The sequence below is a fragment of the Megascapheus bottae genome, chromosome 16, assembly GCF_031878675.1.
Source record: "Megascapheus bottae isolate mThoBot1 chromosome 16, mThoBot2.hap1, whole genome shotgun sequence".
Lineage (NCBI taxonomy): Eukaryota > Metazoa > Chordata > Mammalia > Rodentia > Geomyidae > Megascapheus > Megascapheus bottae.
In genome coordinates, this window is record NC_143524.1 from 22,313,184 (window position 1) to 22,331,983 (window position 18,800).

An 18,800-nucleotide genomic window follows, 5' to 3' on the forward strand; every position below is an offset into this window, starting at 1 on the left:
TGCCTAAGTTCATTCATGCTCTGGAGAAAAGATCTGGAAGTCACCCAGATGTCATGATGATAGAACTGAATCCTTAGACTGGGATTGCCCAGTACTGCAGTCCAGCTCATTCTGAAGGCTGAAGGGAAGTCCCGACTTGACTGAAACCTCTGTTTGACTTTGGGCCAGTAACTCAGCCTCTCCTGTAAAACAGGGATGATGCTGCCTAATCAACATCATTTACCTGGTCCTTACCATGGACCAAGCATTTGTTAATCCCCTTTACCCCCTTCAATCTTCCAGCAGCCTGGTACAAAGACTGCTGTTTTTATTTTATCCAAAAGGGAGGCTGAATCCTTTGACATGTTCATCTTAAGCAACTCCCCCAGTTGTATACAATTTAGTGATCTCACTCGTCAGACTCAGGAAATCTAAGGTAAATAATTGTGGTTCTTGGTCACCCATTGCATCGTCATAGGCCTCTTGATATTTTGTTAGGGTGGTATTGACTTGTGCTCCTCTGATAGCTTACCTCTCTGATCTTCACAGTTTTGTGTGCAAGGCTAGCACTGTACTACTTGAGCCACTCTGGCTTTTTTTGAGTGGTTTATTGGAGATAAGAGTCTCAGAGTGGACTTTTCTGCCCAGGTTGGCTTTGAATTATGATCCTCAGATCTCAGCCTTCTGAGTAGCTAGGATTACAGGTGTCAGCCACCAACACCTAACTTCCTTGCCTTTTGTAATGTCTAGAATATGCTTGCATTCCGAAGTCTCTTTTTCACATCACTTCTATCTCTTGCTGCCTCCAACAGCAATTCTGTCAAGCCTCCAAGGATATCCAACAAGGATATTTGTTGTTCCCTTTAGGTACTTCAATCCACCCATATGATTTACCCATATAATCCCATCTCAAGACCTTTAACTGAATCATATCTGTAGAACACCTTTTGTCACATAATGAAACACTCATGGGAATTCGATTCTGGGTGACCCGGGGATTGTTATTTAGCTTGATATCCCAAGGGAACTAGATCTGTCCAGTTTCTTGGAAATGGATTTGAGAAAACCAAATTAGTCTGGATTCTTTATCTCTGGATTAGTCTGAGAACACATAGACTGTGTGATTCTGAAGATCTGGATTCCAGACTCATTGCCACCATTCCTTTACTCTGTGAGGGCTCCACTCCCTCGAGTCCAGGAGCCCTCATTTGTAAAGTGACGTTGATGACTTATTACAGATTTGTTTGAAGATCAGAGAGGTGAGCTATCAGAGGAGCACAAGTCAAATAACCCCCTAATTTCTAGTTTTCAAGTAACCATGTACATTTCCACCTCTGTTTTGTTGCCTAGTGTTAAGATACAGCAGAATCAAGATGGAGTTTTCCAGTATGTATTATCACCTTTTACCACTTAGCTTAAAGCTTAGTGGTAAAGTCATTTGTAAGAGTGTAAAATTAGAAAAATCTAGATTTCCAACTTTCCTTCATGTGACCGTTAGTCTTGACAGTTGGCTGGTAGGGTTGGATCATGGCTGTCTCTGTTGAGCATAGGAGCAGCGTGACTATATCCATCAACTCAATTCCAAGACATTTGATTCTTCTGGGCATAATTCATTTATTTCTCTAATTGATTTGAACTCTGCTGGGATATTTGCACTTGTGATTGTGTTTTAAACTAAAAAAATTAAATTTATATTCTGTCATAAAACAATTGTCCACTTGGCCAAAAACTTGGAAATTAATGGAGAAAAAGATAGGTGAAGAAGAGATAAGACAGGTATTAAGGGTTGGAACATGATTTACTTGGTAGAAAGCTCACTAGTCAGTGAAAGCGTCAACTACAGAGTTAGAGTTCTGGTCTTAGACACCAAAAGTTGGGTAGGAGGTACCCATAGACAAGATTTATAGCCAAGTCCATTTAATTTTTGTGGTTGAATTCCAAGTTTGAGAGTAGAAGGTAAATCATACTACAAACCTGTAGTATAAAACAAGTTGTGGTTATTTTTTAATTTTCTGTGGATACAAGAGAGACAGAATGGGCCAAATACCTAATTGAACAACAAAACCAAAGGCATTGCCTGAAATACCTTTGTAATCAACAAATACCTTAGTAATCCCCTCTGTCACGATGGAGACACAATCCTACTACCCTGAGCCCCCTTGCCTGTGACCTCACCTGCCTGCAGCAGGCCTACCAACTTTCTTCCCGGCTCTGCTTGGACCATCCTGTTCCACCTCACTGTGACTTTCCTGGTAATCCTGGCCAAGAAGTCATCAAATCTCCTTTTTTGTTTGTTCAGTTCAATTAAGTATCTTATTTTTTTCCCCACTGGCAACAAATAAAGCGTGAACTTTTTATCCTAAGAAAGTCCAGACTTACCTAGGCTTGGCTCATGTACTGTGGTCTACACAGGGCCAGCTTTTCATTATATTCCTTCTCATTATCTGGGTCGGGAGGTAACAAAGCTACTGCATACATCTGTGCTCTAAGGAAGTCTTGGGCCTTCCAATTAGTTGGCCTGACACGATTCATCTTCTGTTTCAGAACCTGCTTTCAAGTATCAGCTTCATGAATGGTAACACCCTTCTTTCTCTCTTTTTAAATTTAAAAATTTCAGCTTGCACCTATCTGGTACTCTGTGATTCTTTCATCTGGAACGTGCCTGTTGGCCCCACAAATGTGTCACTAGGTTGGTGGCTTCTTGCCATTCCTTGGAAGTCTTGTGGCTCCAGACCTCTGTGAATTTTTCCTCTTTCCTGCTTGGTTCATTTACAGTATAGTCACCAGATATTGTTAAGAATCTGTCTTAGTAAAGCATGGCTTTATTTGACTGTCTAAGTTAGTGGCTGTCCCAAGAAGAGTCATCATCTTCCTGAGCCTTCGAGATTAATTCTTTTAAAAAAAACTCTACTTTGTTTATGTAATGGAAATATAAATATAACTGTATCTGAGCTTTTGATCAAGGCAGGCCTTCTACTACTTGAGCCACAGCTACATTTCTGGCATTTTGGTGGTATTGGAGATAAGTCTCCTGGGACTTTCCTGCTCAGCTTGGTTTCAGACTGTCATCCTCACACCTTAGCCTCATGAGTCTCAAGAATTAGAGGTGAGGCGTGAGCCATTGGCACCCAGCTCTGTCTTGATTTCTTTTTTTCTTGGTGCTGTCCTGGGGACTGCACTTAGGCCCTGGGCACTGTTCCTTGAACTCCTTTTGCTTGGGCTAATGCTCTAACACATTGAGCCATAGCTCTACTTCTGGCTTTTGGTGGTTAATTGGAGATTAGAGTCTCACAAACTTTTCTACCCAGGCTGGCTTCCAATCCCAATCCTTAGACCTCAGCCTCCTGAGTAGTTAGGATTATAGGTGTGAGAACTGGTACTTGGCTCTGTCTTGATTATTTTTTGGGGAGATGGTTCATGGGGCTTGAACTCTGGGCCTGGGCACTGTCTCTGAGCTCTCCAGCTCAAGGCTACCACCCTACCCCTTGAGCCTCAGCCCCACTTCCTGTATTCTAGTAATTAATCGGAGATAAGAATCTCATGCTCTTTAGTGCCCAGGCTGGCTTTGAACAGGATCCTCAGATCTCAGCCTCCAGAATAGCTAGCAGGTGTGAGCCACTGTGCCCTGCTTTTGTCTTGATTCTTGTATAGAAGCACACCTTTGCACCTTTGAGATCTATCCTGAGTAGTCTCTTTAAGAAAGACTTAACAAAATGAAGGGGATGCAGAAGAGGACAATTGGGATAGTAAAAGAATGAAGACTCTGATTGACATTATCATAATTGGGAGAATATAGCTCTATAGCCTGGCAAGTTATCTTCAAACACCTAAGGTGAAAGAAGAGTCTCAGTCCATCTTGAAAACACAGTGTCTACTGTAGTCATTAAGTTAAGAGATGCAGAGGATTGAATACTCAACAATACTGATGAGTACTCAAGGCCAAAGTTACCACCACTCAGAGAAGGTGCATGGAGATAGCTTTAACATAGTGATAATCACATAATAGCTAGCCTAGAAAGAAGACAGATGTAAAGAAACAGGATTCAGCTTGATTTGGGATGGCCTTTCCTATAATCAAAACTCTCCCCAAATGGAATAAGCTGCCTTAGAAATCATGTTGTGCAACTGTTAGTATGTACTGGAGGAGATTGCTAATTTCAGTGGAGACAGAATGCATGACTTTGCAAGGTCTTTTTCTACCTCTGTCTATAGTTCCAAGACTACCACCTTGTACACCTTGCATTTCTTTGCTTGTTTAGAAAGAGTTGTTATTCAAATGCCTATGGGTTTTCTGTGGTGTTCTGGAAGACCATTTTGGGAAGCTGGCTAATTACCAGGTGGACTTCAATTGGCATTTGTCTTTTGGAGCTACGAGATCCAATAGGCGGCGGGAACCAGGTGTTTTTCTTATTTATACAAAGAAGTATCGAGGGCTGGGAGTTTGGCCTAGTGGTAGAGTGCTTGCCTAGCATGCACGAAGACCTGGGTTTGATTCCTCAGTATCACATACACAGAAAAGAAAAAGCCAGAAGTGGTGTTGTGACTCAAGTGGTAGAGCTCTAGCCTTGAGAAATCCCAAGGACAGTTCTCAGGCCCTGAGATCAAGCCCAGGACTGGCCAAAAAAAAAAAAAGTATGGAGAAGCATGGTTGGCTGTTACAGTCTTGTTGATGGTTGCTTCTTTTGTTGGGAGGCTTGAATCTGGCTTCCCAGATTCATGTTCTGAGTAACACAATGCCTCATGCCACTGGACAAGTTATCTTAAGGAAAACATATTTCCCATGTACCTTCCAGGAACCTAGTGAATACCCAGAGATCAGTTGTCAAGACAGATTCCCAGTTCTTCCCATTTTATGGCAAAACTTGGAAATAATCCCTATTTCCACTAATGTCAGGACCCCTAACCTTGGAGACAATGTGAATCACATGGAGAAACTAGAGCCCTTTTCTCACCGCTTTTCCTTATAGCCTTCGAGGCCCTGTCATGCGAGCTCCAGGCTGGCCCTGCCTCCTTCCTGCTGCTGTACAAGCCATGGACAGCATCCTCTCCTACCTCCCCACTGTCTGTGCAGGTGACTGTCAGGAAAGGAGCAGGGCTTCTCCATGAGCACAAAGGCAGATGTTGTGTAGGTTTGGTAGTTCTTCCAAATTGCAGCATGTCTGATCCTGATTTTTGTTCTTTGTGCCATCCTTCTTCTTGTCCACGAAAATGAGAAAACTCAATGGAAATGGGAATGAAAGACAAGGTATTGCCAGATGGGAGAACAGAATTGCCACTTATCCCCCAATTATGCGATGTAGGCAGACAGTTTTTTTCTACCATGCTTGGACTACATGTGAAACCCCACAGCTGTGGTCACCCCTAGTCTGTGCGAACAATGCAGTTGTCCTGGCAGATATTCAATCTTTCCTTCTAGGAATTTTCTGCCATGGGTGAGGGAGTGCAGTCAGCCCCAGCCATTCCCTGGTTCAGCTCTGCCAGCTGCTCTGCCTACTGCCCCCCAGCTCTGGAAGTGCTAGAGCAATGGAGGCAGAGAATGGAGATTCTTCACCTAACAGCCAGTAAAACTTACCTGGAGGCTTGCAAAAGGTTCATGCCTTCTTTTTTTAAGCCACTTTTTGGGTCTGCCTACCACACAACCCACCCATTTAAAATGAACAGTCCTGCAATTCTAGGACATTGCAACTTTCCACAGGTCCCTAACACCCTCAGCTCTGGAGAGGGTTGGATTGGCAAGAAATCACTACTTGACTTGCTATTAATTTACTCCTTTGAGGACATTTCATATGGATAGAATCATATATCAAGTGGTGTTTTTGGATTCATTTCTTCCTCTTAGTATGATGTTTTCAAAGTCTGAACCTATTGTGGCATGTATCGAACCTTTGTTCCTTTTTATTGCCAACTAATCACGTGTGAACATATTTTATGTTGTTTATTCCTTCACCAGTTGCTCAACATTTGGGTTGATTCTAGTTTGAGGTTTTTTTAAATAGCAAAATGATACTGCTAGTGAACAATGAATGTACATTTTAATGTAGATATCTGTTTTTATTCCCTTTGGGAATAGACCCAGGATTTCTAGGTCATGTGGTAACTCTAGATCATTTTTTTTTGAAAAACAGTCAGACATTTTCCAAAGCAGCTGCACCATCTTACAGAGATGTTTCATAAAGCAATCTCATCACCCACCCCCATGGTGGTTCTCAGTGTAATTGCATGTGCTGCCAGCATGGCTCATTGTCCTGGCTCTGTCTTATTTGGGAATAGAATCCCTCAGAACAGATCCCAGAATGAATTGTACCTGAAGGAAAAAGTGTTTGTAGAGCAGATCATCCACCTTGCCCAACTTGTTCTTTCAACACTTTACATCCCTCGGGTCTTATTAGTTGTTCCCAACCTACTCTGAGCACAAACTAGGGGCTGAGTGAGTCTGATGGTGGAGGGTGATGCTACTGATGGCATTGCTTGGCTACAAAGAGTTAAGTTGATTGGCAAAGCTGATCTGCAGGTTAAGTGGAGCAAGGCTGCAGCTCTGTTACTTCCCCCTTCTGAACCATGACATCTCTTCTTGTAAGTTTCATCACTCTCTTGGTGCTATCTGGTAACATGTGAGTCATGAGGTGCCGACAAGAATCCTGCGTTTCAGACTTGGCTCCAGGCATTCTGCTCATTCCTGAGATATTCAGGGCTGTCAGCCTGCCATTCCGATGGTAAACAACTTTGCTGTGGAGGAAATCTGCCACTGGGGCTTTTCTCAGAATGTCTGAGGGAGACCCAGATCCACACAAGGAGCCTGCAAGAATTCAAGGGTGAGGGTAGGTTCCATGGTGAGGACAGGACCAGCCTCATGGAGGGAAGCAAAAATCCACTGTTCTCATCCTGCGAACTTTAAAAGACTTATGCCCTCTTGACAGTTAACAATTCTGAAAAGTGGGTTCATGAACCAACCTGAGCCTTAGCTTCCCTTTTCTGTGTTTGCAGCCATGGCACAGGGTACGAGAGTGAGAGCCACACCACGCCTATCCTCTGTGGGGCTCAGTACAGAATACACACCCATGGCGTGTTCCGAGGCATTCAGGTAAGTACTGGAAGGTCAGGCTGGAAGTGCCTTCACCACCTCTTCACCATCTCTGCTTCCACTGGGACTGATAATAGAGTTCGTCCTCCTCCAGAGATGCCATCTTCTGCCTGACTGGGACCGAAAAGCTTCCCCATTCTTACCTCCTTTGCTGCTTCCTTTCTGCTTCTCCAGGGTGGGCTGTAAGGCTCTTGTACTTGAGCCTAAGTGAGCTTGGGTAAATGAAGGAGACCCTTGATTTCTAAGATTTGGTCTGCATTATAAACTGCTCAAAGGTCATCTGTCAGTGCTCTTGCCAAATGTTGATAAGAATAATCAGGACATACACCTATGGCTGGACATTTCCCATGTGTTGATTGATATACCGATATACACAAATGGACTTTATCTGAGTTTTAGGTTTGCATAAAAATTTCACAGAAAGAACAGAGAGTTCCCATAGCCGCCCTTTTCTTTCCACCCTCACAGTCTCCCCATCAGTAACATCTTGTATTGGGTATAAGATGTTTTATAATTAATGAGCAATGCAGATACATTACTGGAAACTACAGACTATGGTTTATATGAGGGTTCACTCTTTGTGTTTTATAGTCCCATGGGTTTTTATAACTGCCTAATGTCATGTGTCTTATTATGATATCATCTGAGACAGGTTTATCACCTCAAAAACACTCAATACTCCACCTGCTCGATCCAATTCTTCCTATTCCTTCTTTCCCAATAACCACAGATCTTCTCTCAAGATGTCATGTAGTTGGAAACATATATATAGTTGTGTTTCTAGATTGACACTCTTGCCTAGCCCTTTGCATTTAAGATTCCTATTTTTATACATGGCTGTCCTTCCCTCATGTAGTCCTCAGTACATACTTTGAGGTGGGCACCATTATCATTTCCATTCTACAGATGAGGAAACCAAAGCCTACAGATGAGTGATTTGTCCTAAGTCACTGTAGCTAATAGTGGAGCCAAAACCAACCTAAAATACAGGTTTTGTCTGACTCTAGAACCCCTGGGGCTTTTGTTGTTGTTGTTTTTTGCCAGTCCTGGGGCTCAAACTCAGGGCCTGGGCACTGTCCTTGGACTTTCTCAAGGCTTGCGCTCTACTACTTGAGCCAGAGCACCATTTCTAGCTTTTTTCTATGTATGTGGTACCGAGGTATCGAACCCAGGTCTTTGTTGCCTATGAGCCAAGCACTCTACCATTAGGCCCAACTCCCGGCTCCAGAACCCCTGTTTTTTCAATGACTACACAGTACTGCTTCTTGGGAAGACAGAGGACTGTGAGGAGCTTAGAGGAGGGAGACGTCTTCTCAGTGCAAGGCAATGTGAGATAGCAGAGAGGACATTAGCATGGGTAGAGCGGAAGACACACGGGGGACTGGCGAAGCTCAGAAATGTTCCAGGCTTGACACAAACGTAATGAGCCCATCTGTAACTGGAGTGGGAGGCTCTCTGGCCCCTGAGAGAGTGGCTGCAGTAAGAGTAATGGCTGTGGTAAGCATGATCTGAATAGAGGGGCCTAGAAATGAGCTGTTTGTGGGCTATCCCCCAGGTGGACAAGTAGGTCTGAACTGTTCTGGTTGTTTGTCAGAAGTGCCATGGAAGTGTATTCCCTAGAGGAGAAATAATAGCACAGGTGTCAGAAACACAGAGAGCTGATGAAGAGTCACCCAGGTGCCAGTGTCCTCTCCCACAGAGCCCAGCAACAGCCATCATTTTACCTGGACTCTGACTACATCATTTTTTTTTCATGTCCTAGTCACACATGCACTGCATCTTGAATAATAAAAGGAATTAGATTTCTTTGCTTTTCTTCTCACCAAGCCCCACTTGTCAACCCCCCTGCCATTGCCTGTAATAACCCCTGGATTAGGGTTTCACTTATCTGCTTATTTCCTCCGGAGTTCACCTAGCAAACTGCTGGCTTGCCATTTTATTTTTCCTGGGACACTGACCTCCTGATGTAATGTTGTATGTCATTGCACTATTGCACTTTGCAAGAATGGAAGTGCTCTGTCAGTGCAAGGCAATGTGAAATAGCAGAGAGAACATTAGCATGAGTAGACATATGGGAAGACATATGAGGGATTGGTGCAGCTCAGAAGTGTTCCAGTCTTGACATATCTGTAACTGGAAAGGGAGGCTCTGTGGCTCCTCAGGGCACTTAACTTCACAGCCATGCATGACCAACCTAACCTAAGGACATGAAGGAGAGCTGTCCTTTACTGCTAGGTAAAGGGTATTAGCCCCCGTCTTGGAAAGGACACAGAAGTACACAGAAGGAAGACAGTCCAGTGTACTCAGGGGTCATTTTTAAAAGCTTGTGTGGGGTATGCATGGTGACACTGGTGGGTTCACTTCCCCTTCACAGACAGAGACATCAAATCCAAGGGCTCCTTTTTTTTTTTTTTTTTTTTTTTTGGTCACCATTTGTTTACATATGGAAGATTGGGTCCATTTGAGGCTCATTTTATAGCTCATTTTCCCTGCTCATTTGCAGATTGGACTCAAGGTCATGTGATCAGATCTCCAGCTGGGAAAGAGTAGATCTAATCTGGGACTCTAGACCTTGCTGCCTCAAGGGCAGATGCAGACACTGGATGGATTAGGAGCTCTCTCAGGAGCCCAGAATCAATGTCAGAGATCCAAATAAGCTGCATTTCAGTTCTCAGTTCTGTTACAGTAGTGATGGCATTGGAACCTGTATCACAACATGTCTCTATCTGTTATCCATTAGTGATGCCTATTACGGGCATGTGGGATGTGGATGGGAGTGGTTTTAGATCTCCCTTCTGTGGGCAAGTAGCTCTGAACTGTCTTGATTCATTTCCAGAAGTGGCCTGGAAGTGTATTTTCTCACCATGTCCCTTTCCCTTGGGACTGATACGTATGTTCACATGTGGCTTAAAATCTCCATGCCTCTTACACTCTCAGGATGTGCGGCGTGTGCCTGGAGTAGCCCCAACTCTTGTCCGATCGGCATCTGAGACAAGTGAGAAACGCCCCTTCATGTGTGCTTATCCGGGCTGCAACAAGAGATATTTTAAGCTGTCTCACCTACAGATGCATAGCCGGAAGCACACTGGTAAGTGTGCCCATTGTGTGTAGTTGAGCAAGAGGACAATGTTATGCTTATGACTACTGTCCTCCTCCTCTACCACCTCCTCCTCCTCCTCCTTCTCCTCCTCCTCCTCCTCATCATCATTATTATTGTTGACTTGCATGCTGGAAGACTGAGAAGAAAGTAAGCTACACTTGACTTGGCTCTATCATTGCACATGGAGATGCAATTCTGACACAAACATGTTTATACATAACTGACCACAGATTGAGGCTAAAATGAGAACACTGGTAGCACATTCTAGTTGTAAGGAAAAAGATAAAATCCCAGAAACAGGAATGGGAAGGCTGTAGAAACTTTTCCTAAGAAAAAGGCACTGAGAACTCAGTGAGGGTTAGATGCTGATTAAAAGCTGAAAACAAGGTAGCCAAGACCCTCGGATTGCTGGAGATTAAGAAATCTTTCCTTGCAGGAGACGGAGGTACATAGGTACCTAGCCCCCTCCTTGAAAGAATGCAGTATTCCTTTTGCATTTATCATAAGAGAAATGAGTAGCATAGCAAATACTTTTTATTGATGGACTACTCTAATGTGTTATTGCAGTTAATTATGAAGAAGGTAGGATTCAGTGAAAGCTAGACTCAGATGTCTGCCTTTAAATGCTAAGTTATGGCATGGCCTCTTTCTCAAAGAGTGTACAGTCCATTTGGGAGCTGAAACACACACATGTAAAGGGAGAACAAAGGAGAGGTTGGAGTAGTGCAGGACTTGAGAGAGTGAATTTGGGCTACGAACTTCAGAGAATGTTCTGGGAGCAGGAAGGGCCTGGAATATCCACCAAAACAAGTGAGGTCAGGCAGAAGAAGGAAAGAATGAGCAGAAGATCAACAGCAGGAAAGAGAAAAAAGATGTAAGAACGGCATTGTCTTCTCTGAGCTGTGGAGTTGAGGTAGAAGTCACGTGGCTGGGTCTAAATCCAAAGCTAAGAAAAGACTCTAGGATTTCTCCAGGCCACAGAAGATGGCACATGGAGACTGTGGCTTATTACTTTAGTTGCCGTGGGATCAATCCTTTGATGAAGGAAGGAAGTAGTTTCAACTTGATCAGGAGATTCTTAAGTAGGCATTAAAGAGGAAGTGGAAGTTATGAGGGCTGCATTATGGTTCACTGTCTGATGGATGGGTAGGTGGACGTAGATGGAGGATGTTGAGTGTGTGCAAAGTGCAAGGAGGAGCACGGAGGAGCCAGGAAGACATCAGAGATCTGAGGCAAGGAAGGTCAGTAGGCTGCTTGGCAATGGAAAGACCTGTAGATACTCGGGTGGCACGCTCTGCATCCCAGAATATTGTGACTCAGAACTGTCCTATGGGGAGAGAGGGCTGCAACTGCTAAGTGCACTCAGGACTCAGTTCACAGTGTTTGGCTGAACTTTCTCTGTGGAGGACAGGGGTGGGGCTATCCACCAGAGGAAGGGATTGAGCAATTCCACTGCTGGCTGTTCTTGGATAAATTTAATTTATTGGTTTAATTGAAGCATCTCACAACCCTGGAGGCATTTTTGCTTGACTCAAGAACATGAAGTCAATAGCACAGAACACTGAATCTTTGGAACATAAAACACAGAATACTTGTCCATGGATCCTGCCTCAAGGCACATCCAGTCTGGAATTCTGCCTTGGACTCAGTCTAGGACTTAACGCTTCTTTGGTTTTAATTTGTCTAAAGATTCACAGCTCATGGTTTTATTTTATTTATGTTTTAACCTCTGCTAGACATCAGCCTTAGCCATGTACATGGGTGGTTTAATTTAATCTGTGAAGTTGTCAGATCATGGACACAATTTTGCAATGTGGAAGGTGTTAAAGGTGTTGTAAGTGGTGGAGCTGGTGGGAGTGTGCACAGTTGGGCTTTTTCTCACCCAGAAAGTCCACAGTGTTAGCCTCACAAGCTGCCTGGAAGTATTCGAAGGGTTTTGAAATCCCTTCAAACCCAGTAGTTGCCATTCCTGAGCTTGCAATTCTAGGATTGTACTCAAAGAGAATATGTGTCTTCCCCAAGGTGAGAAACCCTACCAGTGTGACTTCAAGGACTGTGAGCGAAGGTTTTCTCGTTCAGACCAGCTCAAAAGGCACCAAAGGAGACATACAGGTTTGTAGGTTCACTTCTCATTGCTGCCAGTCACACGCCTTTGGGGTAGGGCTGATTGTTTTTTTAAATTCTCATCCATATTGAATGTGGATGAGGGAATATATCTTCTATTAGTTTTTCCAGATCACTTTTCTCTCCTCATCTGCAGACTTTTCTTTTCTCATAAAAGAAAAGAAAAAGTTAAAAAACAGCTCACATTTCTCCTGCAAACAAATGAGATTCCCGCTGCAGTGGTTGGTGGTGACACCAAACATAAGTTAGGAACCAAGGGTAGTGGAGAACAGAATTGGGTTTGTAGAGTTTGATTCGCTGATTTTAGTCTCTGTCACAGCTAAGAATTAGGCACTGGTTACACACAAAAAGTCGGATATTTGTGGTTAAGAAATGGTTGTTTCCAAAGACAGAAGCAAGAACTTGAGGTCACTGTGCAGAGTCATGTGGTTCCTGTTGGGCCTGGGGAATTGGGGACTTCTGAGAATCAGGTAGGCACTACAGGTGTGGATGAAAATGCCAACGGTGTTCCAGCTACCATAGAGCCAGCCTGGTGGGCCTCACTGTGCCCACAATGTTAGGGCCGAGGCTAGACCTTTTCTGTCCGTCTAGGTGTGAAACCATTCCAGTGTAAAACTTGTCAGCGAAAGTTCTCCCGGTCCGACCACCTGAAGACCCACACCAGGACTCATACAGGTAAAACAAGTGCGTAAACTTTTCTTCACATTTATTTTTCATTATTTTTTTAAAAAAGAGCTACTATTGATTAAAGTTGTCTGTGATGAGAGAGATTAGAAGAAAATGGTGTTAACAGTTCTAAGGTATAGACGCATTTAAGAGAAAGAACAGTGCATGATTTTCATTGAATGATAAGTAGTAATATTTTGTAAAGCGGGGTGGAAGGGAGTACTGAGCAGGAGAGAAATGCAAAGGAAATGTCCACAATGAAATGGCAAAGATTAGCTGTGTCCCTACTATCCCCAAGTTGTCCTCTCACATATTTATCACTCCGTGTGATATGATAATTAATCTTCAAGAACAAAAACAGAAATTCTAGCAAGCCAAACATTCATTTTACGGAGAACTCATATTGTACAGCCGTGTTTAGAGAGTGGATTCCAAAAGTTAACGCCCAAGGAACTGTCTTGGTTTCTGCCAGACTAGCACATACAAACAGACATTATTTCTTGTGCACTAGTATACACAGTGGAATAGGATTTCCACAGATGCATTCTACAAGAGGAGTGTCATTCACAATGAAAATAGCACCATCTCTGTTAAGTAGTTACTGCTTTTGGAAGCAGAGTCATTGCTTAGGTTATTTCCTTTTATCTTTTGACATGTTTTTAAGAAAAGTAGCAGAGGCATGCTTTATTCTCATTTTACAGATATGGAGTCCGAGGCCAGTAGTGACCAAATGACTTGTCTAAAAAGTCCCACATGTACTGAGTGGCACACTGTACCCCATTGGTTTATTTGTTGGAGAAAGAGTGACTTCATATATCAGGAGGAGAGAATCACAGTCAGTGAAGTCAAGTGCCACTGAGAGATGGAGAAGAAAGAGGACCATTCAGACAGAGAGATGGTGGGAGTGGGGTGCAGGGGCCAAGTGAGGAAGAGCAGAGGGACAGTGAGCAGGAGGTGAAGTGAAGCATGATCATTATAAGGTCTTGGGTTGTCCCAGGTACTTGGCCATTTAAAGACAGAGTCAAGGCACCCGTGTTCCAGCATTGGCATGTGGGGGTGTCTGGCTCTCCTCCTCCTCTCCTTGTAATCACTTCTTTGTCTTAGTCCTTAGCTCACAAGGTGATGGGAAAGTATTGTTCCCATATAACTCACTCCTTGTTTATGTTCAAGGTGACCTGTGTCATTGGTAGATGGCTTGCTACTATATTTGATTATCCCCTAGCCTGGCCGCAGGACACCACATCTTCCTGAATATCTCTCAGTGTGTGTCCTGACCAGTTGTCAGAGCAAGTCAAATGGGCCCAGCAATGTCTTAGGAAGAGCCCCTGTCTTGGCTCCTGAGGTGTTTTCCTCAAAAGGAGCACAGACTAGGGATTTAGCCAAGCTTGGACTTGAGTCCTACCTTGGTCCTCACCAGATATCCAATCTCATCTGTAGAATGGAGATAGCCTTTTCTCTTTTGAGCTATTGTAAGGAATACATGAGACAACACATACTTTTGTATATGAGATGTCCAGCATATCACAGGACTTGGAATATATTAGCCATCAGTGAATAGCTACTCATTATCCCTAATGAGAATGAGGACACGTTAGATGGAATAGCCTGGATTTTGTTTTAAGCAGAACCATATCTCATGTAACTGATGATTTGTGGAGGAACACTTTATGGCAGTATCACGTAAACTGCTGTCTGTGAGTTATTTAAAAAATCTGCCTAGAGCTAGTAAAGCTAGTCATAGCTCTACTGCTGAACAGGAGTTAATTAGAAAGAACCAAAAGGTGATCCAGAAGCCCTTGTGGCCCAGTGAAGTTTGATCCCCTACTTAGACAGCACTCAGGTAACATGTCCACAGTCCCCAGACATCCTAACAGTAGAATTCAAACATGTATGTTCTCCCTTCATTAAGTTTACTACACAGCTCCATGAACTAGATTTATTCCTCCTCTCCCATTCCCCAAGTCTTCTGACCTCATATTTTATAATTCTTACAATAGTCCTATTATTAGATCCCCCTCCCCAAAGGTGCTCCCATCCCAGGATGCTCATGATGCAGTTGGTTAGTGTAGGAGAAAGATCGATAGGAGCCTAAGATGAGAGCCTTGTGATGTTTTAATAAGGAGCTTTTGCTAGTTAAACTTGGGCCCAGTTATTCTATTACGAATGTGTCTGACCAGAAATTGTGTCAACAGGTGAGAAGCCCTTCAGCTGTCGGTGGCCCAGTTGTCAGAAAAAGTTTGCCCGGTCAGATGAATTAGTCCGTCATCACAACATGCACCAGAGGAACATGACCAAACTCCAGCTGGCACTTTGAAGGGCGCAACTGGGGGACAGTTTGGTGTCCCAGGCAGGACTGTGTGTGAACTACTTTCAAATCTGGTTTTTGAAATTCTTCCTTAATACCGAAGAACGTGGCCATTGACTTTCATCCAGCTTCCAAGAGAAGACACCAGTGGTACCACGGCATTCTACCAGGTTTGCCTAGAGGAGTTGGTATCTCATCTACCAACTTGTAATTGACTCACAGGCCTGGAAAAGTGGCTGACAAGTGTGTGGTTAGTTAAAAGCCCAGAGCCCTTTGGACTTTCCACTGTAAGGGGAAAAAAAAAGGTCCCCTTACTTCTCCCTTTATATGCATTTTTATTAGAAATGAAGTGATGATATCATTTGCCATCACGGGATATTTATAGGTAGAAGATGTGCATGTGTGTCTGCTAATGTAAACTTTGGCATAGTTGCCATTTACTAACAGCTCTGGCAAGAAATCAACCAGAGATCAAGGTATTGAGAGGGCGTCTCATGCAACATGAAGGTGGAAGGCAGGATACGAGTTCCACCAAGGAAAAGTCCAACATTTTAAATCACTGAACAAAGAATTGGAACTAACAAGTACCTCTGTATAGAAATCTAGAAGAATCTTAACTGTTTTGTTAATTCAATGTTAATATTAACACAATGCTCTTAAGAAACTGTGTTTGAAGATCTGAGATTTTGTGGGTTTGGTTTTTTTGACTTGTACCTAGGCACATCTTTTTTTTTTTTTCTTTTTTTGGTCTGAGACCAGGACTTGAACTTTGTACCTGACGCTTTAGTTCATTTGCTCTACCAACTGAGCCATGCCTCCAACCCCAAGGTACATTTTCAGAGATGTGTTTGTCTCCTGACACGGGAGACACAAAATTTATTCTCATCTCTTGGGGGTCTTCAGAGAGCACAGACCACACTGGCTATGTGGCTTCCACTTGTAAAAAGCAAAGTGACTTTAAAAGAAAATAGAGGCTGGTCCAGGATCTTCACTGATAAGACTGTTCTTAAGTAACTTAAGTAACTTTGGCTCTGTAAGTATATGTGGGAAAAATGAAATGTATTATTGTGAAGGAAATCCATTGTTTAAGATGATTGTGTGTGTGTGTGTGTGTGTGTGTGTGTGTGTGTGTGTGTGCATTTTGGTTTTTTAAGGGAGGGAGTTTATTATTTACTGTTGCTTGAAATTGCTGTGTAAATATCTGTATCTGAATATGATTTGCTCTTTGACAACTAAAATTAGGAAATGTTTAAATATTAGATGCATCACTGTCTGGATATTAATCTTACAGTGTATTGATAATAACACTACAAAAATGTAACCTGCATTTTTTTCACTTTGCTCTCCATTAAAGTCTGTTGAAAAAAAGGAAATGGAAAGATTCTATTAGGTCTGTTTTATTCGGATTTGAAAGCCAATTAAACCTATTTTAGTTATTTGTTTGTTTCTGTGCTTATACTCAGGGCTTGATGCTATCCTTGGGCTTTTTGACTCAAGGCTAGTGCTCTACCATTTGAGTACTTTGTCTTTTTTCTCTTAATTGGAGATAAGAGTCTCATGGACTTTACTTCTCAGATTGGCTTTGAACTACATCCCTAGATCTCAGCCTCCTGAGTAGTTAGGATTACAGGTGTTATCCACCAATTTCTGGCTAACCCTCTTTTAAATAGGTCAAAAGAGGCCTCTGAACCTGGCAGCTACTAGTGAACCCATCCAGGTCCTCATCATAACTTAGTTTACTTTGTTAGACCACTAGAACTCTGTTCTAGAAACAGAAGGGGCCACCTTCACCTTTCATAAGAGAGGTGCTCATACATAAACTGTGGTTGGATGTGAGTATGGACAGGATGGGGGGAATTGTGATCTATGGCTATGTTAATTGGATCATCATTGTATCACTTCTAATTCCACAGCAGCAAAAAGAGAATAGAGAGAGGTGTTAATGATAACTAGTCTTTTTGCAAAGTTTACTGGTCCATTCCCAGGATCAGGAGAGTTATAAGTTGAATATCTAATACAACTGAGTTTACAACTGTATTCTCCATAAACCAGCTTAGCAGGTGGAAAACAGCTAAGCCTTCCTAGAACCGCTGAGTGTGAAAACAATCTACATTATCTGGTGTAAACTGTAAATTCTCTTTATGTTTCTGGTACATGATTTTCCATTGTAAATAAAGAGATTAATTTGGTGTGGCTTGCTCAGCTCCATTATCTTGGAGCTTGCATGCTCTCCAAACTTCATGGCTGCATTTAAAAGTGTTTTGAGGAGGCAGAAGCTTAGCCATGGAGATTCTTTTCAGTGCTGAAAGGCAGCTTAAAGTTAGGGCAGTCTAAAAGCTGCATGTCCAGACCCCTCTTATTCTGCATCTGGCTCTTGCATCACTGTTAATTATAGCAAGTATTGTGACTCATGTGTATCAGTTGTTTTTATCTTTTCCTGCCAGAAGACAGCATTTCTCTGGAAAAGCTCAACAAGTCAGAGAGAGCACAGAGAGGGGGGGGGAGGGCACGCATGCACGCACGCAGGTTTCACAGCCACCCTTTTCCCACTGATCAAGGAAGGCCAAGGACAGGGATTTTGACTACCTTAGCAGCATGTCTTGCCATGAAGGTCACAGACTTTGGGCAGGAAAGCATCCTGGGTTTAAATCCCAAGTCCCCAGTTTCCTCACCTAGGAAGTGGGGACAAAAGCCCCTTTTGGCTAGGGTCCATAGTAAGGATTAAATGAAAACAACTAACTAGCAAACACATGTAAAAATTTTCTATGGGATCTATTATGCATGGACTCACCCATTATTTTCCCCCCAATACTTCTTGATGCAGTGTCTAGTTATCTTTGAAAATCAGATCCCCAAAATGACAGAATGTCCATTTTCCTATATCTTCATCTGGAGAGAAGTTTTGCAGTAATTGGGCTTCTTGCCAGCCTTTCCACAAAGACCTCTGTTTGCTCAGCAGCCTGTGAAAATGGACTGTCTCTGAGACCCATGGTGTCGACATTCAGCAGCCTCCTTCAGGAGATAGTTGGTATCCACTGGGCAATGGAAGTTCCTTGTGGCCCAGACTAGAGTCTTATTGATGCCATGGTTGAACAGCACATTTTTGCCATCCTGCTTTACTCCACTGCTTGGTTTAGTGGACAGCTCTATATTTCTGCCTCCCCCACCTCTTCTGCTGGATCATACTAGACTGTCCAGCCTTTCAGAACTCTCTCATCTATGAACTTTCCTAACACACAGAGATTCTACCATTAAGCAGGGACTTCTAACCAGTAGAATGCTTTTGTGCCTTCTCTTCTGATATCTGGAACAATTCTGTGAAGAAGACAAAGCAAGTGTTGTCTCTACTTTCAAGATGAGGATGTTGAGCTCAGTGGACCTAAGTGGCTGAGGCAGGACTTGGTTTTGAAGATATGGTTCCTAGCAGAGTGTGTTTGATGATGTAGACTTGCACTCTGTAAATTACATCTTCCCAATCAGCTTGTGGACCTCAAAACTCTAGAATCCTGTCCCTTTGCTGTTACTCACATCACAGTGCCTCAGCT

General features: G+C 43.0%; 1 protein-coding gene across 10 annotated transcripts in view; it reads left to right on the plus strand.

The window, feature by feature from the left end:
* Window positions 1-16,632, plus strand: part of Wt1 (WT1 transcription factor) — a 148,013-nt gene extending 131,381 nt beyond the window's left edge. For 6 of the 10 annotated variants that reach the window (XM_090347933.1, XM_090347936.1, XM_090347941.1 and 3 more), the window contains 5 exons: window positions 6,964-7,060; window positions 9,998-10,148; window positions 12,183-12,272; window positions 12,876-12,968; window positions 15,143-16,632. In XM_090347933.1, coding sequence (XP_090204059.1) covers window positions 6,964-7,060; window positions 9,998-10,148; window positions 12,183-12,272; window positions 12,876-12,968; window positions 15,143-15,264 — 553 coding nt within the window. In that variant the 3' untranslated portion in view covers window positions 15,265-16,632. The remainder of the gene's footprint in view (window positions 1-6,963; window positions 7,061-9,997; window positions 10,149-12,182; window positions 12,273-12,875; window positions 12,969-15,142) is intronic. The other 4 variants (XM_090347932.1, XM_090347940.1, XM_090347938.1 and 1 more) reach the window with 1 other exon arrangement.
* Window positions 16,633-18,800: the final 2,168 nt, after the last annotated feature.